Genomic DNA, 24,435 nt, shown 5'->3' with positions numbered 1-24,435 from the left:
TGTGGGGTAATATATAACCGCCACATAACCTTCAATTGGATTATTTTGTATCTAAGACATTTTGAAAGGTGATTTGAACGACTCAGTATTGCTTTCCACTGATGTGTTGTGAGGTGTACACCCTGAGCTTTCTCCCTTTGTGCTATAGTGTAGACATATTACAGTGAGAAAAAGAATGACTCAGTAATTTTTAAAGTTTTGACACTTCCTCTGCCGGTGGCTGTATAGAGTTTAGCTATAAATATTGAAAAGAGTTAAATATTCAAACCTAAATTTATCTCCAGTTCATGAAAGTTCACAATGTCTCAATCATTAAATAACAGATCAATGACATGATATTTAAGAGTGGTTTACCTCCAGCTGTAAATAATGTCTTTTTCCTTAAGGGGCAAGAAGGCATGGATACACCACTGATTTTTAGACGCTGATGTTACAATTTAACCACTTCCATTGAAAATGAAAGGATTTTTTATATTTTATTCATGTCCGGGGTACCAGAACCAGAAAACGTTTCAGACAGATTTAAGACATTGTTTGATGAAATACACTCACTTCTTGCCGAGTTAGACAAGAATAAACTTAGTGAAAACACTATAAACAGGAATAAACAACTAGCTTACTCGGTCCAGATTTCAAAAAGCACCTTCTTAACTGACAAATATAAATGTTACATGACATATTTTATCCATGATCGCTGTTTATGCATACCCTGCCTGAGTTCTAAGATAAGCTAACCACTGCTGGTGGTATACAGTGGCATATTAGTCAAATTTGTTTTATGGCATAAATTCCTATCAAACTCATTTTGTTGCTTTCTCATTAATAATAAACTATGTTCTAACCTATATATGAGTGTCAAACTGCTCTGCAGGCTTTGTAAATCTGCAATTTCTGTGCAATAATCACAAGATTAAAAAAATGGTACATAAAAACACTGCCACCACTGTCACCTCTTAATCTCAATTCTCAGGTTAACAAGTCAGTTCCCCAAAATGTGGAACCTTTCCTTTACAGCTCATTTGAGACACTCTTGCTCACTCAGTATGTTTAATAAGACATTAACAACTCCAGAAAATACAACTCAACAGAGCTGTAAAGGACTCGAACATCAGTCTAGGAGACATCCCCCACTTTCTAACTTTTTTATTTATCACAATGATAAATATTCATAGTATAGAACTGCAAAACTGTCAAACATTAAGACCGCCCTAAGACATCGAAGGCAACAGCATTTTAAGAAAGTTTTATTTCGTATGAAAGCATTCACTTGTTTTGTCTCTCTGAACCCTGAGTTCTGATCACATGACAATTATTTGATATTACGATGTGCAATTATGAGAAAGAGCGACAGAAAATAAGAACTTCCGTCAGCATGGAGCAAAGTCTGTGTAAGAAATACGTTTTCATTCAACAACATAAAAATACAATTTATGGCTTGTTTCATCATGTCTAAAAAAAATGAACGTTAAGTCTTAATCAGTGTAAAACAGAACACAGACATGGAATGACACCTTTTGTGCAATACCAACCATGACCTCAAAAAAAGTCCTTTGTTATCCATAACTAGCACACACTTTGTTTCATCAAAATAAGAAAAAAAACTGAAGGCACTTTAAAATAGCCAGAGTCCTCCTGAGCCTCCCTGTTATTGTGTTCATGAGCAGCCCTTATGTTAAAGTACTGATGGAGTCAAGTGAATCCACTGCAGAGGCACTAATCGTCATGTTTAGAGAAGTGAGTGTTTGTAAAGGCTTTTCATTTTAAATAGCTCTCTAGATGGCACTGTTCCCGTAAACTGAAAATAGTGATTCACAGCTCGGCTGTAACGTCAAACACATATAGACAAACACACAACAATGTACACACACTCATCTGAACCAACACATTAACAGATTTGTTTTTGCTCTGTAAAATTATTCTAAAACACTTTAAACCTAATTTCTTCACCAGCCATTAAGAAGTGATGCATTGCTCGTCATTCTCCAGAAGAAAGATTGTTACACTTTTGCAACTACGTGCTCAGAGCAAAATGACTCACACAAACGCACACTTTTAATGAATGCAGCATGTGATCAAGCTGCGTGTTCAGGTTCACTTTAGTGTCAGCCTCCTGAGCAGCAGAACAGTTGGATGAGGACTTTGATGGAGAGTAGATCCTTTCTAACACCTGCACTTGAGAGGGGATGTGTGTGTGTGCTGAAGGCCTGATCATGCCAGACTCCCCACATGTATTTCCTCCTTAAAAGAGCCCCACCATGTGGTCGATCTGCCTCATGTAGACACTCTTCAGTGGCAGTGTGTAGCGCCGCTCCTCTGGGATTCTGTCGCACTGCAGAAGGGGGTGTAAAAAAAAAAAATCAAAAAAAATCAAAGTACATTTTTGAAGGCTTTATTACAATACGACATGATTCACTTTGAGATGTGTTGGGCCATACGTTGGTGATGTTGCTGGGTGTCGGCCGGTGATTTTGCTCTCTTTCTGACAGCAACCCCTCTTCACAAGGAAAATCGTCATTCCACTGTTTCTCCCTGAAGCGTCTCTCTATAGGTACCACATGGCCCTCTGTGGTGAAGATGTACTTGTTATCTGATCGGTGAAGGGGGTTGTCCTCATCAAACAGCTGCAAGGCGACAAAATATAGTTCTTTATATATGACAGTACAAGACGGAATGTCATTCTGACAATGGCTGGATGACACAAACCAAATAAAAGTTATTTCTATTTGATTACCCTAAAAACCCTGATTTAAACCTTATAAATGTGGTCACTATATCGATGTTAACATCAATAAAGTGACACTTATAAGGTTTCTTGTGATGAATATTTCCTAACAACCATTACTACGTCAAATATCAAAGTATGTGATGAAAAACATCTTCCTTTTTTTAATGTTTGACAAATGTTTGGATTTGTTACTGTATCTATTTTGTGTACCTGTAATCATTAATTAAATGTATTGATGGAATTATTTTGACTATTCTATTAAAAAGATATACTGTACACAACATTCAAGGAAGAATGTGTGACATTATACACATAAATACAGAAGAAATCAAGTATATCCTCTGTAAATGTCTCTCTGAGTCATGACTGTCTCTTGTGAAATTGAAGAGTTTCATAAAAAATGAATCGATTAGCTCTATCATGGCCTGCTCTGGCTGTAACTCACCAAGTAAAGGTATTTGCACGTCTCGCTGAGGAAGAAGCTCTCCATGCGATCCTCTTTGGATTTGTCCACCACATGGTGGATAGTGGCGTACCCACATCTGAAAAACACCGCTCAGTCAAATAAGACATGTCAAAGCGATGTAAAAACTCACAGGAAATGAATAAATACAAGTAGAAACATATTTATTACATGTGCCGCACCTGACTTTGGCATTTTTCTCGAGGCTCTGAAGAATATCCATTCCAACGTGCAAATAGAAAGGATTTTTGGTCGCCTGTGAGGAGAGAAAAGACTCTCAGGTTAAAAGGTAAATATCATGTAAACCAACCGCCAGCACCAGTGCCGTGTTACACCAGGTCAGAAGTGTTACCTGGTACAGCAGGTAGGTTGACTCGACCAGCTCTGGTCTTAAAGGGTAGAAGAGCACATCAGGAGCCTGCAGCTGCCAGTTGTATCTCTCGGGCAGAGCGCCATAGCGCTTCCAGATGGCGTAGTAGAAAGCGTGCAGACATATGGCATTATCTACATCACCGTTCAGCACCTTGGACAGAGAAGGATAACACCTTCCTTTAGACACACACACAACAACAAATGTTTAACACTCGTACATAAGACTTCTGTTGGTGCATATTTTAACCTGCAATCCAGGAAAGAAGGCCTGAAGGGAGTCAATCCAGGTGTTCATGATTTCACCACTGAACATGTTCACATTCACATAGAGAGGTGGGTCCCCCTCTCCTTCATTACAAGACTCTCTTCTGGATAAAACAAATCACAGAGCAGGTGTTAACATAACATACTCCTGCTTTTGACTCGTAGATGTAGAGTGGAAAAATTGAGCTCGTCTGCTTTACATAATCATTCATCAAGCATCCAAAATGTATTTTTTGCCACTGACCAGCTAAAGTCCTAAATTATTATTTCTGTTGCTGTCTGACCTCTCCCTGTCTGCCTGCATGTATTCATCCCTCTCTTTCTGTCTCTGTTAATCAAACTGTATTTCTCACTCTGATCACAGCAGAATGTTGAAAAGAAGTTTTGCCTTGCCGTTGTTGCCAAGTGCATGCTCATGATGGATGAAATGCCTGGGTCGGTTTAAAAACTATGAAAAATGAGTATTGTCTGGACCTGCTCATTATTAAAAAAAGTGTCATAACTTTTGACGCTAGATAAATAAAAACTGACTGATGTATTGAAGAGTGAAGGTCGCCGCCCTTGCTCAAGGGCTGTTTATCAGTGGCTCTTTTCTACTTGAGTGCACATGTCTCATCAGACACCTTATGACAAGCCTCGATCCTTCAGTAAGAAATAATCCTTCCAATAATAAACAGAGATTCATCTATATCCATGTGAATGTTTCAGGGACAACTTAGAAGTCAAAAACCTACAGTGTCACAAAGGGATGTACGTGATTAGCAGACTTCCCATTGACATCATTGCAAGTTGGCATCAGAATTACTCGTTGGTCAAACTTGTTTTTGAATATTTTTTATCAATTTAGGAAGAAAAAATATATATATTAGGTGTAATACAGCCGCTGCTGCATGTCCGGATTATCAAAACTGCCAAATTGCAAAAATGCTCTACTACCTGGATGTAAACCAGCACAGTTGATGGAAGTATCTCATAGCAAGGAGTGGTTTGGCAGCGTTTTGATGTAGAAAATGGAGATCGAGTTGTATGTAGGCTATATCATGTTAAAATGTCATAACCACTTGATCAGAGCAATGCATAGCCAGTACTGACCTATGATCCCGTGTTTAGCCGTGTTAAATAAATTCTGCTACATTTTGACTACTCTCTGAGCGCTCTCTTAACTTTAGGCTCGTCAACTAGTCTGTATTTACTTTTGCGTTTATTCGACAGGGAAAATAGTCAGTAGTACATCCTTAGTGTCACACCTTGAAGTGTTGGACTCACCCTCTCCTCATGTGGTTCTGGATGCTCTCATAAGCAGCTTGGAACATCCTGTGGTCCTCTTTCTCTCCAAAAAGGATATATGATTTGAGCAAATACTCGTAGAAGGAGTCCATACCGGCTCCCAGACCACTCTGCTTGCCCACCCACTGGCCTGTTTGGATATTAACTACATTCCCTTAAGAAACACAGGGAGAAATCACAGCAAGTTGCTTTACATGTTTTAAAAAGGTCAATGGTAAAGTTAAAGGAGACAAGGAAAATTATGTATTTTTATGCAACTACACAATACACATCCGTGCTTACCTAACAGACCGGTTTCATTGTTCCTCAGGTTCCACAGAGCTCTAACAGCTCGTCTGGCAACCCACTCAAACGTGGAATCACCAATCAGACGGCTCAAAATCCCAAACTCCACCAGCAGGGACCCAGCTCCAGCAGTACAAGTCTCATTGATGCTATCAGGGGGAACTCCAGTTTTAAGGTTCACCTGGGTTTAAGATACAAAAAAGTCAAAATGCTGCGTGATACACACATTTGTAGAACATTGTATTATTTGTAGAAAGTAATGCAACTTCACTCATATGATAGCTTACCTTTTATGTCTATGATGATGTATTTAATAGAAATGTAGCCCTACAAAAACTCACCCTGGGGTAAGGAATGCCAGTGCTGGTGTTCTCAAAGGCTGGCAGTAAGCGGACAGCCAAGTCATGAGCCAAATGAAGCAGCTCGTTATCGTAACCTTCAAAGCCCACGTTGCCAAATGGATGTTTTGGGTCTGTCAGCAGGATGTGAGAGGAAATAAGGCTTCCCAGGATCCTTCAAAGAAAAGAGAAATATCTCATTAGGGTTACTCACTGAAAAAAAAAAAAAAAAATTTATCTGAACCATATTGATACACACTATTTCAGGCTTTGGTCTATCTTTTACTTGTATAATAGTTTCCCCTTTTGTGTGTATTTGTATATAAACAGTAGCAACATTTGTACCTGATGTTTGCCTCGAAAACTTGCACAGTTGAGTCCTTGTCGAAAGATACAGTATCTATTACCAGCTTGACGGCTTTCTGGAACTCGGTCACATTGCCGAGCACCTGCAGAGAAAAACCCATTATTATGTAACCTCCATATGTTGTATAAACAAGCTTATTTGGCTGTAAATAGGTTCTGACTGGCCCTCAGATATTTTATAAAATGAGGTTTTTTTTATCATTATGAATAGTGGATGGCTTACTTTTGCACAAGATATCATTTTGATGCTTTGTTGCTTTTTTTAGTTTCAGACAGACAAAGTTAGAGTGAAACATACCAACATGCGGTTAAGAAACATGGCTCCACTTGAATTCCTGTCAGGTGTAGGGTTAGGGTTAGGGTTAGCTAACAACACAGGAAGTGTGAGAACCACAGCACTCCTGTGGGACTATTTCTTGCAAAACAGATGTTAAGATAACATAAGACTAACAGAAAATGGATTAAGCTCCTTTCCAATCTTATATTTAAGCATACTATCCTTCCAAACATCCAAACTTAACAATAGGTGGGGGATTGTAATCAATCCTGCACATAATAGATATTTTTAAGTAATAACGTTGTGTCTTAAAGAGCCATGAAGAAGACAACCCAGCAGGACATTAACAGACACATCAACTGACTGTAACTTACCAGTAGGGTGTCTAAGGTGTCGATCAGGGTGAGGGAATAGTTCCCCAAGACATCGTTTATGTTGATGTTTGATCTGAAATTAAAGCAGTGAAAGAGACTCATTGCTGTTGAGCAAAATGAAAAACAAATCATCATCATTTAGCACACTGAAGGAAAACTTCAACTTTTTTTTAAACCGTTAGTACAGAAGTTGTCTGATTTTGGTATGCAAACACTTCTTAGGCTTGCTGAAATTGGTCAATAAGTTAACTGCACACAAACTCCTTACATTTTTGTCTTTAGATAAGTGTGATATCTTGGTAGGGAATTATTCGTCTACTTACAAAATTAACCTTGAATGAATCTGCAACTGTCTGGATTATCAATTCATTATTGAAGTCATTTGTAAACAAAAATGTGAAATATTAAATACATTTAATGAAAAATTGGAAGTCTTCTGAAGACTATTTCCCTTTCGGTTTTACAAAAAGTTACTGTTTTGAAGTTGTTTAGGCAGCACTGACGCTTCAAATGGTTTTGCATCAAGGTACTTGATGTACTAAGTGCTCTTCCAAGAATTAATTGATGTTATTTTGTCAAATTGTTGTCTTTGTTGCATTGGCAAAATGCATGTGATTTGAATTTTTCAATATTTCTGGCATTAAAAAGTCCAAAACATGAAGCACATTAAGGAATAAATAATCATGCAACTCTTAGATGCAGCTGCAAAGTTTTTCTCTCAACCTTCATCGATAAATGGAAAATTACAAAAGATGGAGTTGTTAAGAAATCAAACATTTCCCCACTGTGACTGAAACACTGAATAGTTAGAAGCAGCAGACTGCAGAGGGAGAGCAATTAGACCTGCAGGGCTTTCTAGACTGATAACAAACTAAATGCAAATATGACAGTCAGTACAGTTAGTATGTAAATGACTTCCAGTCTGCTCAGGTAGCCAGCTCTGACTCACGGGTTCAGCACGTCTGGTCCCCTCCCTTCACAGTCAATGGGGTTCAGCTCGTCCTCAGGGAAGGCATATTTCATGTAATTGTCATATCCAAAATAAAACATTTCTTTGGCCATGTCCTTCATTTTCTCCCTCAGTGTGTCAGGGAAGGAGCTGTATCTCCGGACATACTCGTCCTTATTTCCATCGAAGAAGCTCATGTAGGATCTCTTGGGTGACCCCTCTCCCACCTTTGCACAGGTGCTTGCGGGCTCTTCATACTTGGGGCCTTGTATTCGTTGAGACCAGGAGCTCCCTCCTGGGTCTATCCCCTTTTCCTCTCTGAATAACAAGTCTAATTTTTGTAAACTAAAACCGAGAGGGAAGTTGAACCCCCAGCTACCGCTAGGACCGAGACCGAAAGCTAGCCACAGCACACAGCTGACTGAGAGTCTCAATACGACAAGACCAACAACTAATGACCTCCATTGCATCTTTGATCCGAGTCGATCTTAAAACGCATAATTTAGGTTCACACGTACCCGATGAGTGAACAAATGTGAAGTCCTGTTAGTCCGGCTACACTACAAGCACCGCTGATTGTAGTGATTCCGCCTTACACACTTCCTGTCAACATACCAGCCTTCGCAGAGATCCTGACATCTGATTGGGTTTGCCCTTGTGTCGTCATAAATTAAATTGCCGCGAGTTCGTCCTTTGATTGGCCCAAGAGCTGTCAATCTTTTAGTTACGTTCCAGAGCAGCCATGACGTGTCGAACTTTATCCTATTAACCAATTAGAAACAGCCACAAGAGTGAGACGTTCAGGGGTGCGGAAATTTTAAAACCAAAACATAATGTGTCTTTAAGTCTCTGGGATTTTTAGATACAAACGCCAAAAAATGTGGAGAATCGCGCAGGTTTAACACACACATACAAACCTGGAAATATAAGAAAAAGGTTGCAATAGAAACCCCATAAATGCAACATGCTGTACATTATGGCCTACTAATCACTTATATAAATTAGTTTTGATCAATAGTCAAGCCAAAAAACTATCTGGTGGCTGTGAAATATCCCTTGACTGGCTCGACTGTATTCTTAAAAAGGTTTCTGGAGGATCGATGTACCAAAAATCTTCATCAAATAAATAAAAAGTTCAACAAGGCACACAAAAAAATATTGAGCTAAAATCTATAAATATGCAAATCATTTTACTTTACAAATGGAGGTGGACACTTTTAAAGTGCAGAAGTTCTGGATAATCTGCCCGAGGAGATCAGATCACAAGACTCAGTGACCACTTCTATTTTTCCTTGAACATACGTTTGTCAGAGAGCTCTTCCTGTTTAGTGATCGCTCTATTGCTGATGATTGTGTTGTGTTGTTTTACAGGTTTGATTGATTTTGCCAGTTCTAAATGCCTTTCATGGCTCGATGCGCTTTGCTTTATTCTTTCTTAAGTACTAAAATTAGTTTAGAAAAGTAACTCCATAAAAATGTATAATTAGATTATTGTTTTAATGTGGAGGGAGTTAGAGGGACCATAACTTCTATTGAAGATTCTATGTTGGCCAGATCACAGTCCAACTTTAAACAAATATTAACCCTCCGATCGATTTTAGGTAAAATCCGCATGAGAAGCTCCAACCACTTTTAAACTGAGCAGAGGTCTTTACTTTTACGTTGAGCTAAAGCTACAGGTGGTATTTGAATGTTAGCTGCAGGGAGTGTCAGGGAGACGTCCCTGTTCACCGCCTCGACACCAGGAGATGTTCTGGGTTAAGTGGTGAAACATCTATGAGTGGTGGTCCCCAGCTGATGACCCTGCAGCTAACAAATGAGCGCTCGTGGAGGTGCGACAGTGTACAAAGTGATGATGAAACAAATGTTGAAAGCTTGGTGAACAAATAACAGAACAATGTCTAAATTAAAAAGCATGCCTATTTATTTCTTGTATATACTGAAGTGGTGTTTTTTTGTTTAATCGACTCAGTTAGGCACACCTTGCACGCTGCTTTGCTTCACTTCAGAGGTGAGAGACATTGCAAAAGGCACTTGGTATTCTGCTGCTCTCTCAGCCTCCAGGCAGCTAAAAGGGACATCATTCCACCGAGGCTGCTGACAAACAGGGGCCAACATGAACCACACAATCCTGTACAGTTTTACGTCTAGTACATTCAAACTTTAAATAGAATCATATATTCATACACACACATCTCACATCAGTAAAAATCATACTAGCTTGATATTTGTACAGACTTGCATCAAATTACTTTCTATAATGCATCATTTTTCTATAACAATAGATGTGTCCTTGAAAGAAGAAAACATTATCTAGCAAAAGTTGACAGTCAGTCGACAGGAATGAAAACCTGCGTGTCCTAAACAGCATTATGCCTGACTGTTTTAAAACAAAAGAATATTTGATTTGATAAAAGGTAGACTGACAATTAGGTTTTTACTGCACGTTTAAGTAGAATACAGCTTTGAAGGCTGATAATGCCAATTGTGTTTCCAAAATTTGGTCTCAGAATCACATTTTTAGTAGTGCATTCTTTGGGGTTTGTGAAAACATCACATGGTTTAAAAAAAAAAAAAAAAAGAGGGGGAAAATGTGTGTGTGGCACAAGCACAACAGTGCAGCATGTATGTAGAGGACAGCACATCATCGCAGAGTGATGAGGGTGTGGCATGACGATAACATGGCTCACACAGCTGGAAAACAACTCCTGCATTTTCAGCTCCTCCTGGATTTTGAGTGCTGGATGAGCCACTGAAGTGTGATGTCTGGAAGTAGAGGAAGATTGAAGGGTTAGACTGAGCTGCACAGAACGCCATTTAAAAGACTTCTATCACTAATTTGAATGCTTAAAGTAATCATTCCCCTTTTGCTTAAAGTAATCATTCCCCTTTTTATATATATATATATATATATATATATATATATATATATTTTATAAACTGAAATTCAAGCGACACAATTCAACAAAATTGTCACTATATATATAAAAAAAGAAGACATCTTTGTCATGCCAGCCTTAACAGTATAATATACTGGTGAATCAAAAGAAAAATGTTTCTTTAGCGAGTATTGTTAGGAGAATTAGAATTATGGCAACATCATTAGTGTGTGTGTGTGTGTGTGTGTGTGTGTGTGTGTGTGTGTGTGTGTGTGTGTGTGTGTGTGTGTAAGGCTATACAGTAATGACTATCTATGGCTGTGTGCCTTGGCCAACTAATAAAGTTGCAGTTTACATACACCACTGTAAGTATAGCTGGGATCGTTTCAATATATCTCTATATACAGAGTGAGATATTTTACTGGCTCTTGAGATAACATTTTTAATTCTTATGAATTGGCTTGTTACAAAATAAAATACAGATTGACCCTAAATACAAAAGGGTGACATATGTGGGAGTACATTAAAAATGAGAGTTCACTGATTCACAATCCAGTTGATCGTGGACTTTTTTACCAACACTTGTTTTTACCCCCAACAGAACCCATGTTTTCTTTGATTTCTTTTCTTTTATCAGCGTTGTATCGTTGTTCTATTGAAAGCCAGATGCCATACAAATAAATTCATACTTATTATTATTATTTGTATAAGATTCCTTCAAGCTTTGCTGAGATATCACTTTCACAAGAAAGGGATGGAGGTGAGGTCACAGTGGCCCTGTGCTTAACCAACAAGATCTTATCAGCATTTCCCACAGCAAGTGGACGCTTGTTGTTACATTTTAAAACTAAAGTATGTGGATCTCTGGAGCTTATCAGTATGAAGTCATAGTTTAGAGGGGGTTTGATCGGTATAACTTTAGATCTAAAAGTGAGCTGACAAAATTAGATACGAATGATCCCAAAATCATATCACGAAACTTACCAATGTTGTCTTTCTCTTTGCAGGAAATCGAGTAGCAGCAGATCTCTCTGTCTTGAATGGCTGACAAATTCCTTTTTAAGGAGAAAGGTAATAGAAATAGATTAAGGATATATAGTTCTTACATTCAGGCAGAATATCTCAGTTTTATTCATCTGTAGCTCTTGGGAAACACTTAAGCACAACTCTGCACTTCTTCTGTGGTTTTACCAGCTTGACAGCAGAGGGAGCCAGTTCCTTGTATGAAAAATTCAACCCAACAGTGCTCAAATTTTAATTCAAGAAATGAAATATTCTCTCTACCACACATGTCTTTCAAAGAGAACAACAAAGAGAAACAGTCATATTGTAAAATAGCAATATTATTTTATTCTATTAGAGCTCTTATTTTATTCAAGTTAAATGCTTCATAGGGATAAATCAGGACCTTTACATTACAATTGTTACAATTCACTGAGCAGACACTTTAATCCAAAGCGACGTAAGCAAGTACAACACTAATCCATTCATACACCGCCACCGAAGCAGCGGAAGCAATGCAGGGTTAAGTGTCTTGCCCAAGGATACATCGGATATGTTGCTCAGCTGGGGTTTGAACCCTCGGCCTTCCGGTTGAGAGGTGACAACTCGACCAACTGAGCTACAGCCACTGCCCCACATTACAGAAAGAACCTGTGTAAATAATAGAACTGCTCACACTTACATTTTCTCGATGAGCTGCTTCTCGTCTAGAGCAGTGGGGAGGTCCCTTTTGTTACCGAGTACCAAAACCTAAAAACACATTACAATCAAAATGTGCAGACAGAGCCCACACAAAGCTGATGCAGACATTTCCCAGAATGGTTCCATGAGAGAACTTACAGGAATTCCTTGCAACTGAGGTTTGTCTAATAAATTATGAAGCTCATTTCTGGAAGCCTCCACCTTTTCTCGATCTGCTGCATCAACCATGTACCTAAAAGTGAGCAAACAAAAAAGAAACAAAAGTGACTTTATGTCATCTTAGACATTCTTGAGACATTTTTCAGAATCTAAACTGGGGTAACACTCACACAATTGCATTAACTCCCCGACAGTACCGCTCCCACATGCTTCTGAACCTTGGCTGGCCTCCTATGTCCCAGATCTACAGAATCAAGGAGACGTCATTACACGATATTCATGTTTCCAATGTCATTAAAAAACACATTCACTGCAGTCTACTGATTTTATTTAATTTAATTACATAGTGATAAAAGTAGAATGATTAAAATACCTTAATGGTGACATTTCCTTTGGAGACCTTTCTCATGTTGAACCCGACTGTAGGGATCATGTCTTCACTGAAATGCCCAGACTGAAATCACAAACAAAAGTAGAGGGCATTTCTTTAAAAAAAAAAAAAAAAAATCAGGGCAAATTCTTTCTCAGTACACATGTGGTGGGATGTGTGTATGTGTTTGTGTACACAATTATCTGGACCCACAGTACAATGCATCATACCTGCATAAAAACAGTATGTACAACTGTGTGTTATTAGAAAAAATAATATTTATGACATGATGCACTGGATCTAATTCAGTTTAAAATATAAGCAAATTAAATGGCACTATATTAGCTTCTAATTATTATACACTGCTTTTAAGATTTTAATTATTTCAAAAATATGTTATGTCCAAACTTGTGAAAATACAGAGACAGGTACAACCACATCTCGGGCTGGGAATCTTTGGGGTCACGATTCCATTTCAATTACGATTCTTGGGGTCACGACTCGATTCAGAATCTATTTTCGATTCAAACTGATTCTGGATTCATGATTCAATGTCTATTTTTTGAATAAGTACATTCAGGATCTACTCCAGTCATCTGTGTGACTGGCTGAATTTCTTGATGCTCCATTTGGCATCCTACTGAGTTAAAGAGCTAGCCTTAGCAGGGAGTGACTGATTTAGGAAAGTTATGAATTTATTTACAATCTCACAAGAGAAGAATCTCGATTTTTACATAAATCCCACCTCTATCTACATCTACTAAAAAGCTAGGACAGTGTGCAAAATATAAAAAACAGAACTTTTCAAAACATTAAAACTCCCTATTTCATTGAAAATAGCAAAAAGACAACAAATCAAATAATGAAACAGAGAAAGGTCATTCTTTTGGAAAATGGTTCTCTCTATGTGAATTTGATGATTACAATATCTTTCCAAATGTTATGTTGGTTAACATAAACTGGAAAAGTAGTGAAAAGCTCAAAGAAAACACCAGTTCGGTTAACTAGTCACAGGTTAGAAAGATAATCAGATGTAAAAAAAGCGCATCCCAGAGAAGCTGAGTCTACCTGAAGTAAAAGGTGGGGGGGGGGGGGTGTGTGTGTGTGTGTGTGTGTGTGTGTGTGTGTGGGGGGGATGCAATGGTTTCATCGTCTAGTTTTGTTGTTTGCATTTAGTTTGTCGTCTCTTTTGCTATTTTAAGGGTCTGGCGAACGCTCATTATTTCAACTGGAGCGGGAAGAAGAAGAATCCACGTCAGCATATAAACAATCAGACCTCACAAGCTGCTTATATTTCTTCTACCTCTGCCCTCTTTGCCCACGCACTGTCTGCTGTCTACACATTTCTCAGCACATGACTTGCTGGAGTCACCTGATGAGGCTAAGTGGAATTTAGTTCAGCAGTCTTATGACTAAAGAAGGAGGAGGAACAAGCCTTGCTACAACCATTCACTGACTGGTGGAGCTTTTTTTTTTTTTTTTTTTTTTTTTTTAGTTCCAACCCCAACAAGCAACTTCCTCCTCGGACAATGAGTTTGTGCACATACACTAAGCGCACAATGGAAAGCAGCTGTTAATAAAGGAACATTTTCAGAAAAGACAATATTTTCTGCAGATGTGTAATCAAAGCAGTTGTCTTCGGTCTCCTGAGCACGACTTTATTACATCTACACTTGTGGTTATAGTCGCTACTGTCAAGACAAATGTTACACCTGAAACTGTGCTATTATATTCTTCATTGACTTTTTCACTATCTTCATTATCAGTTAAACAACCAAATGTTTTCTTGATTCATCAATAATGTGTTTGATGTCTAAATGTATAAATATTGTTTAATCTGCCTGGAGCCCAGGGTGAAGTTTCCAAAAGAAATGTCAGAATAAAGTTCAGTAACACATCAGGTAGTCAGTAAACTATGATGTAAAAACACATAAAATCTTCACAAGTTAAAAGATGGAAACATTGAATGCTTATCATTTTAAGGAATAACTTTCATTGATTTAATATTTCTAATCGTTGGAGCTTGAATGTAGATTTGTTGTCACTGATGTAAAATCAAACTTTAGTTCTGTCAATTCAGTTGAAAAGTTTGTTATAAAATTTAAAAAGCACTTTAAAAGATTTAAAGCAAGGTTTAGTTCAAGAACTGCACAACACATCTTACAGTAACTCCTCTTCGCCTGTAATATTTTTTTGCAAAAACTGCAGAGATTATTAACAATAAACTTTAAGGTCAATAAGCATTCACTCTCAGAACTCAATTTGTATACATCAGTGCAGGCTACATGCTACACAGATGGAAAACATGAATGGCTGGCAGGAAGGGGAGGAAGTCACTTGGAGTAAATGCGTGTGTGCCAACTTTCATAAGTGCCGTTGCAGTCACCAGTGACTTCAAACAAAGCCATGAAAACACTTGTGCTGTCTGCTTATTAGCCAATGAAAGATTGCTCCACCAGAAACACTTTGCAAAGTTGCACAAGAGAAATGCCTCCATCTTCAGTCACAGGAGGTCACGCAGAAAAACATACTATTAGTCTGTGGGTTTGATTCAAAAGCTATAAACTATAGAGAGTCATGGCACATAGCAAATATGCAAAGCATTAACAGCTTTTAATGATATATGTAGCCTTAGTCATTTAGATGGTGCATTCACTGTCATGTTATTTAGCAGCTGGTCACCATGCACTGTGGCATAAACAGATGTTTTTACCAAATATGTTAAAATAACAAATGAAAAACTTACAGATTAACTTACACAGTAGCTTTACTTTTAGAAACAGGCTCCAAAATGTTTGTTTTAGGGTTGAATCACTTACAAGTTGTTGCAGGAGACGTGTACAATCCCTCTAAATTATGTTGTAACATGTGTTTTGGAGGGGAAATCCTTTACGGAGAACAACGTGTTTAAAAGTTGCTCACAGCTTTGCCCTACTTTTAAAATAATCCCATAGTTTAAAAGAGATAAAAGTCACAACAAAGCAAATGCGTTCAGTTTTAGCATGTTACCCAATCATAACACAGTAAGCAACTAGCCTTAAAGGATCCACCTGCAGCTAACTACTTAGCTCAGCTGTCTTGTTGACACAAAAACAACAACCTGGCTGTAGTTCAGGTTTGTTTTAATGTATGCACCGGCCCTTACAGGCGTCCTTTTACACCCGAAAACCAGACAGAGTGGCCCACACATAGCTTGGTAAGTGTTATCCCATTATTAAGGCTAATGATATTAGCACTTTTCTAAAGCGAGGTGGCTAGCAGCTGAGGACTTACAGCGATCACGTTTACAAATGTTGTTTTTCCCGAGTACTGCAGACCGACCAGCGTTAGCTCCATCTCCTCCTTCCAAAACAGAGACTTGAACCAGTCCAGAAGCCGGTTTATAAGTGCCAGCATCTTGAGGTCTGTGTTTAAACTCCCCTGTGGTTGTGTCTGTTTCTCCCTCCCTGTCAGATGTGGCGTTTTCCAGTGAGGAAGGGAAGTGGGACGCATGCAGCTGTCATATGATCAGTCTGCCAAAACGATTCTGAATCCCCCTACAGGCCCACGAAGGAATCACATCGAGTTTCTTACACCAATTTAAATTCATTTTTATTAACATTAAATGCACAACATAATACATTTAGATTGAGAACCCCTGCTTTCAGGTTTTTAATGACAGCACAGTTGCTACCTCAGTGCAGTTTTGTGTGGAAAAAGCTTATGTAATGATATATAAAAACTAAACAACGATCATTTTTCCTCAGTGTAAATATGTAAGGATTAATGCCAGTGATAATGACCAATGATCTGCTGCCTGTTGTGCAATTTGATTGGTTGGTTTATATAACTGCAAGGAAGTAGACAACAATGTTTAGCTACCATGTTTGCTTCCACTTCAGTGAAGTGGCCTACATGAGATGATGCAGTATATGCCTGTGAAGGTTGTCAGTCATAGTCATTAAAAGTTAAATCCAAAAAGCATCAGGACTTGGTTGAGGTAGACATTTCACCTCTCATCTTTAAAACCTTTTATTTTTATTGTCAAGGTATGTTTTGACTCAGTGTTCTTGATTTTCTTCTTTTTTTCCCCCTTCACGGGGGAAGAAGGATGCTTGACTGAGCCAGGATAGGCCTACATGGACCTCAAGAGCCGGGACCTGAACTGCCAACCCAACAAAAAAAGACTTAAAAACGTAAACTTAACTTACTCAAAACAACAAATATAAATGATTCAGAGATACATCGAAATACAACACATTTACAAAATAGTTGTATAGTTCCATCCCAATGCTCCATTGAACATTTTAAATTAGCATTAAGTGTACAGTCGACACTAAAGCATCCTTGACTAATTAGCCTACTATTATTTCAATTACACTTAGAGGTACTCACATTCAAACCTAGACATAATCTTGTGACCCCTTTGCTGGAACAGACTGGGGTTAAATGCCTTGCTCAAAGGTGCTTCATAATAATGAAGATATACTGGCTATAATGAAGATATTACTGCATATGATAGCCTAGTTCTGTCCAGTGGACCTAGGAGTCAGTATTTTACATGAAGAGGTTTCTCTGTGTTTAAATCTGTGTTTCATGATTTAAGATGCTTGTATACAGTAATTTCTTGAATCAATATTATTTTTCTGACCCCTCCACAAAAGAGTCGCACCAACTGTCTTCATTATTGGGTTCAACCTGGATGATGAGCTGGAGCCCGCTCTCCTCCTTTGACAGGTGGAAGTCACTGACAGTGGTGGAGACAGGTTTCTCATCTGAAGCAGAAAGAATATAACATTTCTTAATTAACACACACATTATCAAATACTCACTGCAACTCCAGCCAACTCTCATTTTAGTCTTATAAAGGTAGTGTATTTCTTAGTTTAGAAAATAATTTTAAACATAAAAATGACATTTTTGGGTCTTGTTATACCGTTACAAAAAGGCATACTTGTCACAATGACTTTGAATCCCAACTGATGTGAAATAAGTGAGAGGTACTCACTAAAGGTTCTTGGCTGAATATTATTACTAACGTGCAGTCACATTTGCACCTAATCACTCCTCAAAGTGGGCCAATTATTTTCATGTTAATTTGTGATATTTTAAACAGAATTTATTAACTCTTATGAAACTGGTTTTGAAAATCACAAATATTTTTGAAAACTAAGAAAATAGGAAGTGTTAATGTATTGCTCTCTGTAATTATTTCCCTTGATTGGTGAGCTGCTTATTGTATTGAGTAAACTTTACTTAAGTGTTCCACAAGGGTCAATTCTTGGACCACTGGTATTTAATCTATACATGTTGCCTTGAGCAAATTTAGATATATCGTATCACATGTATGTAGAAGACATGCAAGTAAAAGTATTCTAAAGAGGACAAAAATGTAAGTTATTTCTTTTGGGGCCAAAACACTGCAAGGATCAGAGACATGATCTCACAGCATGAGCTGGAGATACTGGTACACTCTTTTATCTATAGCAGGCTGGACTACTGCAATGGATTATTCCCTGGTCTGACAAAAACAGAAATCAGACAGCTGCAGCGGACACAGAGTGCTGCTTTTAGGTTTCTAACACAGACAAAAAGCTCAGTGCATAACCAGAATCCTCAGATGCCTGCACAGGCTATAAGTACCTCACATAATCAACTTGAAAATGATCTTACTTGTCCATTAATCTTTATCTGGATTAGGTACTAGTTACCTGTCGGACCTGTCGGTTTTTATTTTTTTCACTGTTCTTTCTTTGTGTCTAGTTCTATTTCCTGTTTAAAGCACTTTGTTGATGAAAAGTGCTACACAAATACACTTGCCTTACCTTGCCTTATCACATTGAACCAAAGCTAATCATTTTTACTTTCAAATCTGTTCTTTTCAAATCTTTGTAGTTATTGTTTGAAAAGCAGAGATTCAATTTCAATGACTAACTGGCATCCTTTTTTTTTGCCAGCATGTGTTTTACTTGATACCGTTATATCATTATATTAACATATTATTTCAACACTTACCTGGTTTGTGCTTTCTCAGCTTCTTTATACTGGCATAAGACAGAACCCCAAGTAGTGTGAGAGAAATCAAAACAAAACCAATGCCAAGGATCACATGAATGATGTCTCCACCAAATCCAGGCCTCTCTGGCAAAACTGCAATACAAAGTTAATATAGTTCATTTAAAATAAACATCGTCAAATCATTGAGAATGTGTGTTTTACAGCAAAAAACACATATTTCTATCAAAAACAGACTAATGCTCATGTCATTATAATACTTATTTACATACCACCTCCATCACAAACTGAGTTATGGGTTATGTTCCCTGGAGAACGCTCAGAAAGTCCAAACAAACTGCACCTGTTGAACAGACAGTGTAAATGCTAAAGGAATGTAACTCTTTAAAGGGAATTATTAGGCTACTGTAAATACCTGAAGTCTTAAGGTCTTACTTTGCCCGGGGCTTGCAGGTCTTCTCCTTCACATCAAAATATTCAGTATCAGAGCATATCGGCTCACACCGATATGAATACTCTATCAACCGTTTACCCATTGGTTTGTCTGCAAAGACAGATAATTCCAAATGGTCATTTGTCTACTACTACTTATTTTTGACTATGTACATGCAAACAATAAAACATCTCATTAGCCTTAGCTGCACTTTGTGTTCACTGCTAATTTGCAAGTGTTATCATGCTAACAAATCAATCATGGAAGTTATGTAGGCCTAAGTACACTATTGTCAGCATGTCAGGGTTCTCTTACTAACTAAATACAGCCTCTCAGAGCTGCTAGCCGTAGACTTTTGTTCAATTAAATCACAGCTTTCTCTTGTTTTCTGCATGACTATTTTTGTCCTTCATTGATCAAGTTTTCATTAAGGAAATGAATGTCCAATCAAAGAATGAAATACACATTCAAGTCAGTGCAGCTTAAAATCCCTAAGACCTGGAAAATGTCACACACCTGTTAGGCAGCAACTAAGAATTACTTTAATCATCACATTTTATAAACTGTTAAATAATTAATTATTTAGTTGTTTAAAAGTAAAAAAATAAAATAAAAAATAAAAAGCTAAAAGTGACATCTTCAACTTGCTTGTTTTGTCCAACAAGTTAAAAACCCAAATAACCAGGGCCGGATCGAGGGGTGTTCAGGGGTGACATTCTGACACAAACTTCATGCCACCACTAAAAAAGGCCAGTGACAAAATGTAGTCAATTATCACCTTTAAGAAGCTAATACATGCAAATATTAGACATAGTTGTCTGATAAATAATGCAATGATAAATCAGTTGTTTTGATAGTTGGCAATTCATTTTCTTCAAACGATTAATTGATTAAGCTTAATTTGTCAGCTCTACAATTCTAGAAGCTCATCTAACTTGATATTATTATGAAGAGCTCTCCTTTTACTAACTTAAAGTGCCAGCATCCATACATGTTAATTTTAAATCAAATATGCATAAACAATTTCTGAAAGTCACACAAATTAATTATATGTGAGCAGAGTGAAAACTCATTCATGCCAACACAAACACTGTTATGACAATTATGAACAGAAAAATAGGTTGTGACCAACCTACAGTATATCTGTCGAACTCGGCTTTGTCTAACCCACATTTATTTCCAATTTGGCACCTCACACATCCTGGCGTGAAACCCCTTGATCAACAATGTTCCTGTGGTTGATATCTTCTAACTAGAGTTGTGCCAGTTACATTTCATTTCAAAACAAACTGCTTACCATACATTTCTTTGATATAAAGTCCTCTCTCACCTGTCTTGTTCACTTTCTCCCCCATGACGCATTTGTTTTCCTCACATGTTGAGCAGACGCTGTTGGAGCACAGGAAGCCCGGGCGGCAGAAACATTTTGCATTTGTGGTTGGTGTACATTTCTGAGCATTTTCTGTAAAGAGACAAGAGCTCAAACCACGAGACTTCCAGGTTACATCAGTGTTTTTTTTTCCACTGTTTAAAATGCATGGTCAACATCACTGGCAGGAGATACACTAGAAATCAGAATTTTAGGATTTTAATCTCACCTTGGCATGACTGACACTCCTCACATGCGTCAAAGATGTTATATTGATCTGAGTAGAAGCCCTCTGCACAGGGGCTGCAGACAGTCTGCTGGTGGTCTGAGCAGAGCTCCTTCACATATTCCCCTTGAAAATTGAATAAAATCAGATGGATTAACATTCATACTTGACCCCCAAAATGTCACCTCTTATCTTATATCAAAAACATTACAACAATTACAGGTAACAAATTAACCAATTAAACAAAGCACATTTGAATTTGCTGTTTTAAGATGAAATCTGTCCTTTACCTGGGGGGCACAGGTCACAGCATCGACCACCCACTTTTCGCTGATTCTCTCCACAGACTGTAGCATATGCTGAAGTCCAAATACTCCACACACAAATGAACACAAGGGAAAGGCTCAGAGAACACATAATGGCCAGTGCTCTGCTCGTTCCTTCTGGGTTTTATCTTGTCTGTTGTGCTGACGTCACAGTCTGTGGTTAGCTCGCTAAGACACACATTGTGAGAGACCGCTTTAGCACTTCAGGAAGTGAAAGACCCCTTGTTACTATAGGAAGCATGTCAATGAAAAAAAGTTGTAGAAACTGAATGACAATAGTAACATGTTTTATTTAGTTTTGTATTTGTATTTTCTATTTATACCCATATACATTGACCCGCATACATTTGTTAGATATCTCTTTTGATTTTACTTCATTATTAAACTGTGTTTTATATTTTCAGTGCAGGACTATTACCTAAAGAGGGGAGCCTGGTTCATCAAAATCAGACTGTGTCTGTGATTTACAGAGAATAAACAGGGATTTCATTTATTCACTCTTATGAGTCTGTCTTCTATAAAGGTTTTCCTATAAAGTGTGTGTTGCCGCAGGACGTGTTGTTTCAGGTCAGTCATAGAGGCTTTGCTAATTTCAGTAGGAACTGTGCAGTTAGAAATTAAAGCGTTATGAACATCTGCACTCTAGAGCTGCAACTAAACACATGATCAAAGCATGATTTTTAGCACCTCCCTATATGATACACTCAAAAGTTTGGATACTGCAATGTACTTTTCACATTTAAATCTACAGGTTTGGGCTTAGGTCTATTTGTCTCTTGTTTCCAATTAGTGTAAGACCAAAAATGTAGTCCAAACCTGGAAATATAAGGTGTTACTTGTAATCAGTGATATCTTAATAAAGTCATCTGGCAGGAAGGGGCAAACTGATGTAAAAGTGAAGTCATTCTAAATTGAAAGAGAACTATGAGTAGTTTATTAATACATTTTTTGGGGGAAATGTATTCCTACTTCATAAGAAACGTGCATTTTCTATAGAAACAAAACCAGAGTGTTTAATGAGTATTTTATCTGCTCTCTCCTCAATGAATTTAACTGATATGACTAATTTTACCCAGTTTGAGTTTCTTCTGAAGTTAGTTTATTTTGTTTTTAAATTCTATTTGTAACTTTGCTCTCAAAATCATTTAATCCTCCAAAATTGAAATGGAAGTTGAAAGGGTTCAAGATTGACACTGGAATAAAGCTGATAAAATCAATATTTAATCAAATGTGCTGATTAGCACATATTTAATGATGTTGTTAAATTATATTTTAAATAGGCAATAATGTACATTTTCTATCGTATTTGGTATTATCCAGTGCTGATACCTCAAAACTATTTTGAGTGTAGAATTAATGTTCATATATTAACATATTTTTATATCTTTGTTGGACCTTGGTGGTTTAGACAACATAGACAAAGCATATAATAAAACATATCATTGGAATATACAGTAGGTATATTATTTAGGAATTTTGGCATGCAATGTTTGGTTGCTTTGGGGGGGGGGGGGGGGGGGGGGGGTAAGGTGTTTGGACTAAACCAAGAGTTAAAATGAAAGAGGTTATATATCGGCCATGACATGCAGTGGAAAAATTCATAATTTCAATATTCTGATTTTGACTCAGTTTGGCTCAAGGGAAACCCCATAACCTAGGACACATGAAACCATTACCTGTGTGAAAGAGAAAGTGTGTGTGTGTGTGTGTGTGTGTGTGTGTGTGTGTGTGTGTGTGTGTGTGTGTGTGTGTGTGTGTGTGTGTGTGTGCGTGTGTGTGTGTGTGTGTGTGTGTGTGTGTGTGTGTGTGTGTGTGTGTCCATTATGGCATCATGTGATGTTTGCAAATGTTGAGCATGTAGGTGAGCATTTGATTTGAGTATTGATTTTGCACTGACAATAGGAAGTACGTATTCTGCAAAGCCCACAATGATGTGCACAGAATCAACTTAACTGTTCAATCAACTGTTGTCAACTTAAAGTAGCATGACTTTGTGATTTGTTGCAGATTCCAGGAAAATGTCAACATATTTTTAAAAGGGCTGAAATGACTGCAACAATATTAAAATGTCAGAATTTCAGCCAATTATCAAGTTGAATCGCAAAAAACAAAATTGCCCTTTATTTGATACGATTGTTAACTGAATGTTTGGTGTTTTATAAAGGTAATTAATGATTCAGCATTGTATGTACCACCTCATTTTATAACCAAAAGTTAATCAGCAGACTTATCTATAATAAATAAATATAGAAATATAGAAAAATAAATATTGGTTGAAAGACTACCGTTGATGTTGAATTCAGATTTTGTGGTTTTCACAGAATATCACTGAATCAAGCCCACTTACTCTGACTATAACTCATTCTGAAGGACTTTTCACCCTGTACTTTTTTCATGGTAGAACAAGATGTTACCTGAGCTCCGTATTTGCATGATTCTTTGAATATTAGACTAATCCAGTGCATGTAATCTAGCCCTTCTAAGTGTTTGGGTGATGTCCGCCTACATTTTGAATCACACAACCCCCATCACATGTGACTAAATCCACAAAGACATTTACTTCTCTCTCTGTCAGACGCAGTAAGTTACAACCACAGAGTCACTTGTATTAAACCTCCTACTGCATGTGACGTAACAACAGACGTACATACAGTAGTCAGGGTGCATCAGCAGCGCCACCCACTCTGTTGTGGTGAGAGTGGGTGGCATACCTGTGTCGTCACTATTTGGGGGAAAACCTTCAACAAAAAATATTAAAGCTTACCAGGTTAAAGTATATCCTTTAGGGACAATGTTAGGTAGTAGAGACTTGTCACTTGCAGATACATTTTGCAGTAGCTTTAATTTTCATATCACACTGTCTGTGAATATTTTTCTAAAATGAAAAGAAAAGTTAAATATACAAGAATTCTCCCTTTGCGAACTTTGCTGTGGTTCAACTTTTCCTTGCTTTTGCTTGTACAGTTATTCTTTAAAAAGCTTTTTTTTTTCAACATTAAAAAGAGAAGACCCCACCTACCACTGAACATTATTTTCCAGCTTTATATTCTGCTGGACACAGAACACATACAGCTGAGAAGAAATTGTTGACCTGTTTGAAGTTTTAATGTCTTTCAGGTCGAACTCATTGAATTAATACACTATTTCAACCCTTGCAAGGGCGGATACCTCACTCCACTATATTGGGGGGGGGACACCAAAGCTGCCATCAAAAGTATTGTTTAGTAAGAAAGGTCTAACAAACTGGTCTTTAATGGCGGCCCTTGAGGAGTTAC

The 24,435-nt window shown here is 37.7% G+C and overlaps 3 protein-coding genes across 4 annotated transcripts; all 3 read right to left on the bottom strand.

Moving 5' to 3' along the window:
- Positions 1–1,128: 1,128 nt before the first annotated feature.
- edem1 (ER degradation enhancer, mannosidase alpha-like 1) lies at positions 1,129–8,304 on the bottom strand. Its single transcript, XM_020629081.3, has 12 exons — positions 7,701–8,304; positions 6,752–6,824; positions 6,080–6,183; positions 5,738–5,909; positions 5,394–5,577; positions 5,091–5,265; positions 3,808–3,928; positions 3,541–3,711; positions 3,371–3,444; positions 3,171–3,267; positions 2,436–2,621; positions 1,129–2,329 (listed from the first exon to the last, which is right to left on the bottom strand). Exons 1-12 carry the CDS (start codon positions 8,168–8,170, stop codon positions 2,240–2,242), a joined length of 1,917 nt encoding a protein of 638 aa, XP_020484737.1. The 5' UTR covers positions 8,171–8,304; the 3' UTR covers positions 1,129–2,239.
- Positions 8,305–9,602: 1,298 nt separating this feature from the next.
- arl8ba (ADP-ribosylation factor-like 8Ba) lies at positions 9,603–16,303 on the bottom strand. The gene is made up of 7 exons (XM_020629039.2): positions 16,086–16,303; positions 12,816–12,896; positions 12,613–12,686; positions 12,422–12,515; positions 12,264–12,331; positions 11,564–11,634; positions 9,603–10,466 (listed from the first exon to the last, which is right to left on the bottom strand). The coding sequence occupies exons 1-7, from the start codon at positions 16,206–16,208 to the stop codon at positions 10,417–10,419; spliced, it is 561 nt and encodes a 186-aa protein (XP_020484695.2). The 5' UTR covers positions 16,209–16,303; the 3' UTR covers positions 9,603–10,416.
- Positions 16,304–16,386: 83 nt separating this feature from the next.
- Positions 16,387–21,282, bottom strand: tnfrsf18 (tumor necrosis factor receptor superfamily, member 18). Of its 2 annotated transcripts, none has more exons than XM_020629059.3 (8): positions 21,125–21,282; positions 20,838–20,960; positions 20,570–20,701; positions 19,242–19,350; positions 19,079–19,149; positions 18,807–18,941; positions 17,443–17,566; positions 16,387–16,956 (listed from the first exon to the last, which is right to left on the bottom strand). In XM_020629059.3, the coding sequence occupies exons 1-8, from the start codon at positions 21,249–21,251 to the stop codon at positions 16,938–16,940; spliced, it is 840 nt and encodes a 279-aa protein (XP_020484715.2). In that variant the 5' UTR covers positions 21,252–21,282; the 3' UTR covers positions 16,387–16,937. The 2 variants fall into 2 exon arrangements, with proteins under 2 accessions (XP_020484715.2, XP_020484717.2); XM_020629061.3 differs by having other exon boundaries at positions 17,464–17,566.
- Between the last annotated feature and the right edge of the window lie 3,153 nt (positions 21,283–24,435).

This window comes from Labrus bergylta, chromosome 5 (genome assembly GCF_963930695.1).
Source record: "Labrus bergylta chromosome 5, fLabBer1.1, whole genome shotgun sequence".
In the NCBI taxonomy this organism is placed as follows: domain Eukaryota; kingdom Metazoa; phylum Chordata; class Actinopteri; order Labriformes; family Labridae; genus Labrus; species Labrus bergylta.
This window is presented reverse-complemented; position numbering and strand designations above follow the sequence as displayed.

What these genes read in the sequence shown, in the direction of transcription:
- edem1 (XM_020629081.3), bottom strand. Translation starts at nt 8,170, where the DNA reads ATGCAATGGAGGTCATTAGTTGTTGGTCTTGTCGTATTGAGACTCTCA. An exon ending in CCTTCTTTCCTGGATTGCAG is followed by an intron (nt 3,712 to 3,807) that starts GTTAAAATATGC and finishes TCTCTGTCCAAG; the next exon opens with GTGCTGAACGGTGATGTAGA. An exon ending in GAGAAAAATGCCAAAGTCAG is followed by an intron (nt 3,268 to 3,370) that starts GTGCGGCACATG and finishes GGTGTTTTTCAG; the next exon opens with ATGTGGGTACGCCACTATCC.
- arl8ba (XM_020629039.2), bottom strand. Translation starts at nt 16,208, where the DNA reads ATGCTGGCACTTATAAACCGGCTTCTGGACTGGTTCAAGTCTCTGTTT. An exon ending in CATTTGTAAACGTGATCGCT is followed by an intron (nt 12,897 to 16,085) that starts GTAAGTCCTCAG and finishes TTGTGATTTCAG; the next exon opens with TCTGGGCATTTCAGTGAAGA. An exon ending in CTCAGTTGCAAGGAATTCCT is followed by an intron (nt 12,332 to 12,421) that starts GTAAGTTCTCTC and finishes ATGTGTTTTTAG; the next exon opens with GTTTTGGTACTCGGTAACAA.
- tnfrsf18 (XM_020629059.3), bottom strand. Translation starts at nt 21,251, where the DNA reads ATGTGTTCTCTGAGCCTTTCCCTTGTGTTCATTTGTGTGTGGAGTATT. An exon ending in CTGTGACCTGTGCCCCCCAG is followed by an intron (nt 20,961 to 21,124) that starts GTAAAGGACAGA and finishes TCAATTTTCAAG; the next exon opens with GGGAATATGTGAAGGAGCTC. An exon ending in GCTGAGAAAGCACAAACCAG is followed by an intron (nt 17,567 to 18,806) that starts GTAAGTGTTGAA and finishes TTTCTGCTTCAG; the next exon opens with ATGAGAAACCTGTCTCCACC.